This window comes from Trichosurus vulpecula, chromosome 1 (genome assembly GCF_011100635.1).
Source record: "Trichosurus vulpecula isolate mTriVul1 chromosome 1, mTriVul1.pri, whole genome shotgun sequence".
In the NCBI taxonomy this organism is placed as follows: domain Eukaryota; kingdom Metazoa; phylum Chordata; class Mammalia; order Diprotodontia; family Phalangeridae; genus Trichosurus; species Trichosurus vulpecula.
The window spans coordinates 51,755,178-51,762,028 of record NC_050573.1 but is presented as its reverse complement, the minus strand read 5'-3'; the positions used below and the strand labels follow the sequence as shown (position 1 = coordinate 51,762,028).

Here is a 6,851-nt window from a genome sequence, read left to right as displayed (position 1 = left end):
TAGACATAACCCTGTGAAGTCTTCACAATGGCAATTGGGTTTCTAAAGTCAGTTTTGTCAGTGGTCTCTTAATCTCCTGATTTGTTCTTTCGACTTTGCCAGATGAGGGAGGGTGCCAAGGAGTATGGAACTCCCAGATAATATCCAAGGCCTGAGCCAAGGACTGCAGTAAGTAAAATGCACACAGGGTTAGGAAGCCCACCTCCAATGTCACCTTCTCCAGGAAGGCTCCCTGAATTCTCCAGGCCAGGAATAGCCAGTTCCCTAGGACCACACAGAGCTCTTCATTAACATTATAATGCATTTATAATGCAGCAGTCTGTATTATTCCCAGCCAATCTCCTAAATCTCAAGAGGGTTGAAAGTCTGCATTGGTAGAGGAAGGTTTTCTGCCAAGCGTTCTGTTCATGCATGAAATCACAGACCCAGCCTCCCCTCTTATCTCCTCCATTATCCCCTTGAGAGGCAATGTAGCAAAGTGGGTAGACAGCTGACTTTAGAGCCAGGAAGACCTGGGTTCAAGTCCACCTGCTTCTGGCACATACTGTCTGTTTGACCCTGGGAACGTCTCTTTACCTCTCAATGTCACTCTCTAAGACTTTAAGGTAGAAAGTATTGATGTGCACTGGTAAAGGAGTTCCCTAACTGGAGTTCTCTGTGCCTATAAAATCCCAGGCATGGACCTCTGGAGAGGAGTAGAAGAGAGGGGATAAGAGAAGATACAAGGGATGGGGGGAGAGGAGGAAAGGGGGGGGTGGGGAGGGAAGAAGAGGGGATAGAAAGAGAGAGGAAGGATGGGGGGGTGGGGAGGGGAGGAGAGAGGGAAGAGAGGGGAGATCAGGAGAGGGGTTAGGAGGAGAAAGGGTGAGAGGGGAGGGGAGAAGAGAAAAGAGGGGGAAATGGGGAGGGGAGGAGGGGCAGAGGCGAAAAGAGGGAAGAGGAGGAAAGAGTGGGGAGAGGGTTCGGGAGGAGAAGGGGGAAGGGAGGGGAGAAGAGATGGAGAAGAGAGGGGGGAGAGTGGAGCACAAGACAGGGGGTGGGAAAGGAAAGGAATAGGAATAAAGAGGGAGAGAGGGGAGGGGAGGAGAGTGGGGGAGAGGGGAAAAGAATGGAGAGCAGGAGAGGAAGGGGAGGAGAGGAGAGAAGAATACATGGTATGGTTTTCCATATTTATATCTATATATCCATGGCTTTCTCTAGTGGGCAGTGGGGAGAGAGGGAGGGAAACAGTTAGGAACTTAAAATGTAACAAAAAATAAATTAAATTACATTTTTAAAAAGAAAAGAAAGGGCGGACGAAGTCAAGATGGAGGCTGGAAAGCAGGGACTAGCGTGAGCTCCCTGCCAAGTCCCTCCAAAAACCTATAAAAAATGGCTATGAACCAATTCTAGAACCCACAAAACAGCAGAGGGAAGCAGGGCTGCAGCCCAGGACACCCTGGATGGTTGTTGGGTGAGGTCTTTAGCGCACCGAGCTGGGAGTGGAGCAGAGCGGAGCAGAGCCCAGTGTGGGCGGCGCGGACCAACGAGACCAGGAGCTGGCTAGAGCATACCCTAGCGCCCTGAATCAGTGAGCTGCAACAGTTACCAGACTTCTCAACCCACAAACACCAAAGACAACAGAGAAGGTTAGTGGGAAAAGCTGCTGGGGACAGGGTGATAGAGTTCCCGGTTCAGCCACTGCTCCGGGGGCAGCGGAGGTGGGGCAGCTACAAAATGACAGCTGCAGTTGCTTCTGGCCCCAGGCCCACCTGGTTGGAGGAATTAAGTGGCTGATCAGAGCAGGAGTGAAGAGCCTGCTGAAGATCTAAGTCCAGTCCGGGTTGGAGGTTCTTGGGGAAGGAGGAGTGCTGGTGTGGCAGGTAATGTAATACCTCTGAAATCAATAACACATTCCCCCCAAGCTTGGAACATAGTACTTTTTACTCTACAAGCAGTCATACCCCAGTGAAAAACTCAAGGGTCAAGTAAGTTGGCTGGGAACATGGCCAGGCACCGAAAACGCACCCAGATTCAGTCTCAGACTTCGGAATCTTTCTTTGGTGACAAAGAAGACCAAAACATACAGCCAGAAAAAGTCAACAAAGTCAAAGAGCCTACATCAAAAGCCTCCAAGAAAAACATGAACTGGTCTCAGGCCATGGAAGAGCTCAAGAAGGATTTGGAAAAGCAAGTTAGAGAAGCAGTGGAAAAATTGGGGAAAGAAATGAGAAGGATGAGAGAAAACCATGAAAAACAAGTCAATGACTTGCTAAAGGAGACCCAAAAAATACTGAAAAATATACTGAAGAAAACAACACCTTAAAAATTAGACTAACTCAAATGGCAAAAGAGCTCCAAAAAGCCAATGAGGAGAAGAATGCCTTGAAAGGAAGAATTAGCCAAATGGAAAAGGAGGTCCAAAAGACCACTGAAGAAAACACTGCCTTAAAAATTAGATTGGAGCAAGTGGAAGCTAGTGACTTTATGAGAAATCAAGATATTATAAAATAGAACCAAAGTAATGAAAAAATGGAAGACAATGTGAAAACCACTGACCTAGAAAATAGATCCAAGAGAGATAATTTAAAAATTATTGGACTACCTGAAAGCCATGTCAAAAAAAGAGCCTAGACATCATCTTTCAAGAAATTATCAAGGAAAACTGCCCTGATGTACTAGAGCCAGAGGGTAAAATTGAAATTGAAAGAATCCACCAATCGCCTCCTGAAAAAGATCCCAAAAAGATGACTCCTAGGAACATTGTTGCCAAATTCCAGAGCTCCCAGATCAAGGAGAAAATACTGCAAGCAGCCAGAAAGAAACAATTTGAGTATTGTGGAAAAACAATCAGGATAACACAAGATCTATCAGCTTCTACATTAAGGGATCGAAGGACTTGGAGTATGATATTCCAGAGGTCAATGGAGCTAGGATTAAAACCAAGAATCACCTACCCAGCAAAACTGAGTATCATGCTCCAAGGCAAAATATGGATTTTCAATAAAATGGAGGATTTTCAAGTTTTCTCAGTGAAAAGACCAGAGCTGAATAGAAAATTTGACTTTCAAATACAAGAATCAAGAAAAGCATGAAAAGATAATCAAGAAAAAGAACAAGAAAAAGAAATCGCAAGGGAGTTACTAAAGTTGAACTGTTTTGTTTACATTCCTACATGGAAAGATGATGTGTATGATTTATGAGACCTCAATATTAGGGTAGCTGAAGGGAATATGCATACATATATATGTGTGTGTATGTATATGTGTATATGTGTGCATGTGTATATATATATATGTATATATATATATATATATATATATATATAAAATATCTAAAAGAAATAAAATCAAATTAAGGGATGAGAGAGGAATATATTGAGAGAGGGAAAAAGGGAGAGATAGAATGGAGTAAATTATCTCCCATAAAAATGGCAAGAAAAAGCAGTTCTGTAGGAAGAGAAGAGAAGGCAGGTGAGGGGGACTGAGTGAATCTTGCTCACATCAGACTTGACCTGAGGAGGGAATACCATCCACACTCAATTGGGCATCTTACCCCACAGGAAAGAAGGAGGAAGAAGATAAAAAAGGGGGGGATGATAGAAGGGAGGGCAGATGGGGGAGGAGGTAATCAAAAACAAACACTTTTGAAAAGGGACAGGGTCAAGGGAGAAAATTCAATAGCAAAATATAGTTAGTCTTTCACAACATGAGTATTGTGGAAGGGTTATACATAATGATACACATGTGACCCATGTTGAATTGCTTGACTTCTTAGGGAGAGTGGGTGAGAAGGGAAGAGGGGAGAGAATGTGGAACTCAAAGTTTTAAAAACAGATGTTCAAAAAAAATGTTTTTGCATGCAACTAGAAAATAAGATACACAGGCAATGGGGCATAGAAATTTATCTTGCCCTACAAGAAAGGAAAAGAAAAGGGGATGGGGGGGGGAGTGGGGTGACATAAGGGAAGGCTGACTGGGGAACAGGGCAACCAGAATATACGCCATCTTGGAGTGGGGAGAGGGTAGAAATGGGGAGAAAATTTGTAATCCAAACTCTTGTGAAAATCAATGCTGAAAACTAAATATATTAAATAAATTAATTTTTAAAAAAAAAAAAGAAAGGAAAGGAACAAGCATTTATTAAGCACTTGTTACATGTAAGTGCTTTAGAAATACTACCTCATTTGAGATGTTAAATAAATGTTAGGAACAGAGGAACAGATAGAAGGCGAAGCCTGAAGGCATAGATGGGGACAAGGTATCTGTGGTTGAAGGCCCTTTGGGACCTCCACTTTGGCTTCGGGGAAGCCTTCTTCACTGGGACACTTAGAAGGCATGTTGAAAGGTGCAAAGTTCTTCCCTGAACAGAGACCACGGACAGCTCCTCGTTTGGGGCTGGGGGCATGTAGAGATGGTCTGGAAGTCTAATTCTTTTTTTCCCAGCTCTTACACTAACTCTCTGTGGCTTTGGGCCAAGTCACATCTGCTCACTGGATCTCAGTTTGCTCAATTGCAAAATGACAGGGTTGGAGTCTCTGGCATCCTGGGTCCTAAGGGCTCCCCCAGCTCCGACATCCTGTGTTCTAAGGGCCCTCCCACCTCTGACATCCTGGGTTCTAAGGGCCCTCCCAGCTCTGACATCCTGGGTTCTAAGGTCTCTCCCAGCTCTGACATCCTAGGTTCTAAGGACCCTCCCAGCTCTGACATCTTGGGTTGTAAGGGCCCCCCTAGCTCTGACATCCTGGGTTCTAAGGGTACCCCAAAGCTCTCCCAATCTCTGTTCTAAAGCCTCTTCCAGCTTTGACTTTCTAGATTCTAAGAACTTTCCTGATTTACCCATGTTATTTATGCCTCGTATTCTAAGGAACTTCCCAGCTCAACACTGTTTCAGTCCCATAAGTCTTAATTTCACCCCCATTTCCTGGGGTAAAAGCTTCCCAAGTGCTTCCTTCTGCTTCTGCTCACCTCAGGCCCCCTTCCCATCTCCCATCTCCTCTGCAGCTTGCCCCTCTACTCCCTACCCCCTCCCCCCCCGTTCTGACCTGGCCATTCAGGCCTTGGTATCCTCCCTATCTGTCACTTGGAAGACTTGTAGAAGTCCCCTAGCCAGTGAGCTGAGGCATTCCCAGTCTTGTCCAGAAACACTTGTCCAATGGTGTCGGGATCCAGGTTGGAGGAGAAGCTGCACTTGCAGGTGACCAACAGAGAGCCCATCCTATGGACCAAGATTACAGGATGTTTGGCCAGGGCCCTGGCACAGATGGGGCCCCAACTGCCCATCCCACTGTGGCCTTGGTCTACAAAAGTCAACAAACCTAGGGCAAATTGAGGTGGTTTTCTTCCCTATAGTCCAGGGAGGCAGGGTGAGAGGACTCCCCAAAACCTCAGAGATCAACTGATCAATCAACTAGCATTCACTGAATACCTACTATGTGCAAGGTATTGTGCTAGGCACTGGGGATCCATGTTCACTTAATCTAATCTCTCTGGCAGGGAAAGAAGTCTTCAATAGTGTCCCTCACTGGTTGCTTTTTCTCTCTTCTGCTCAACCACCAGCCGTTCTGATTTTTTTTTTTCATCAGTACCAAGTCACTTTATTGGGATGTAAATGGTGGTAGTTTTTTGGTATAGATTATGAAAAGGTCAGATAACCAAAATATGCATGCACTGAAAGACAGCAGGAGTCACGCCCACAGTTCCCAGGTGTGGGGGAAGCCAGGTGTGGCTTAGCTCTCGTTGTCACTGTCTCCAAGGGTGTGCTTGTCAAAAAGATATTCCGCCATGCCAGAATCGGGGGCCCCCATTTTGCGCAGGTTGGTTACGTGATCACCCAGTTGTTTGATGGCCTTTACCTGTTCGTCCAGGTAGTGGGTTTCGACGAAATCACATAAATGGGGGTCATTCTTGTCAGTTGCCAGCTTGTGCAATTCCAGTAACGACTGATTGACATTTTTTTCCAAGTGCAGAGCACACTCCATTGCGTTCAGCCCGCTCTCCCAGTCATCTCGGTCTGGTTTCTTGATGTCCTGCAGGAAGATGCGGCCCCCGCGCTGGTTCTGCAGTTTCATCAGCTTCTCAGCGTGTTCCAGCTCCTCGTGGGACTGGTGTAGGAAATACTTGGCAAAGTTCTTCAGCGCCACGTCATCGCGGTCAAAGTAGTAGGACATGGACAGGTACACGTAGGAGGCGTACAGCTCCAGGTTGATCTGGCGGTTGATGGCGGCCTCCGAGTCCTGGTGGTAGTTCTGTCGCACCTGAGAAGGGGACGAGGTGGTCATGGCGGCGGCGGCGATGGAGGCTGACGAGGAGGCGGGAGGAGGCGGCTGCGCAGCGGCTGCGGCTGAGGCTGGGGCGGCGGCGGCGGCGACGGCCGGGGGGCGGCTGAACGAGCGGCTGCTGCTCGAACGGTAGGACGGAAGAAGTGTTGGTTAGTGGAGGTGAAGGTGGAGAGGTGGCTAAGGGCGGCTCCGGCCGGGAATCGAGCAGCGGGTTCCGTTCAAGCACTGTTGAAGCAGGAAACCGCAGCGACTCCCCTTCCCTGCGCTTCTGGCCAGCCGTTCTGATTTTAAGAGAGACACTTAATGGCCCAAAAGAGAGGTACAAAGAGAGAAATGCCAACAAAAGAAAATTCTTGTGGCAAAGCAGAGAGAGTACTGGATCAGGAATCAGGAAGATCTGAGTTCAAATATAGCCTCAGATACTTACTAGATTGGGTTGATACTTATGGTTTTTCTTGGAGGCCAAGGCTAGATAATTACAACCTGGAGAAAGAGAGAGAGAGAGAGCCGCCTTGTGATGAAAGGCAAAAGTTTGAGGAGAGAAGATCTGGGGCCCTTAGGATCAGGAAACAGGGGAGTAAAAGTGTCAGAG

At 46.8% G+C, this 6,851-nt stretch overlaps 1 protein-coding gene across 1 annotated transcript; it reads right to left on the bottom strand.

Annotated features, from left to right (window-relative positions):
• Positions 1-5,546: 5,546 nt before the first annotated feature.
• Positions 5,547-6,531, bottom strand: LOC118834237 (ferritin heavy chain-like). The gene has a single exon (XM_036741706.1). The coding sequence runs from the start codon at positions 6,257-6,259 to the stop codon at positions 5,708-5,710; it is 552 nt and encodes a 183-aa protein (XP_036597601.1). The 5' UTR covers positions 6,260-6,531; the 3' UTR covers positions 5,547-5,707.
• Between the last annotated feature and the right edge of the window lie 320 nt (positions 6,532-6,851).

Excerpts from the sequence above, each read along its gene's own strand:
- LOC118834237 (XM_036741706.1), bottom strand. The coding sequence starts at position 6,259 with ATGACCACCTCGTCCCCTTCTCAGGTGCGACAGAACTACCACCAGGAC.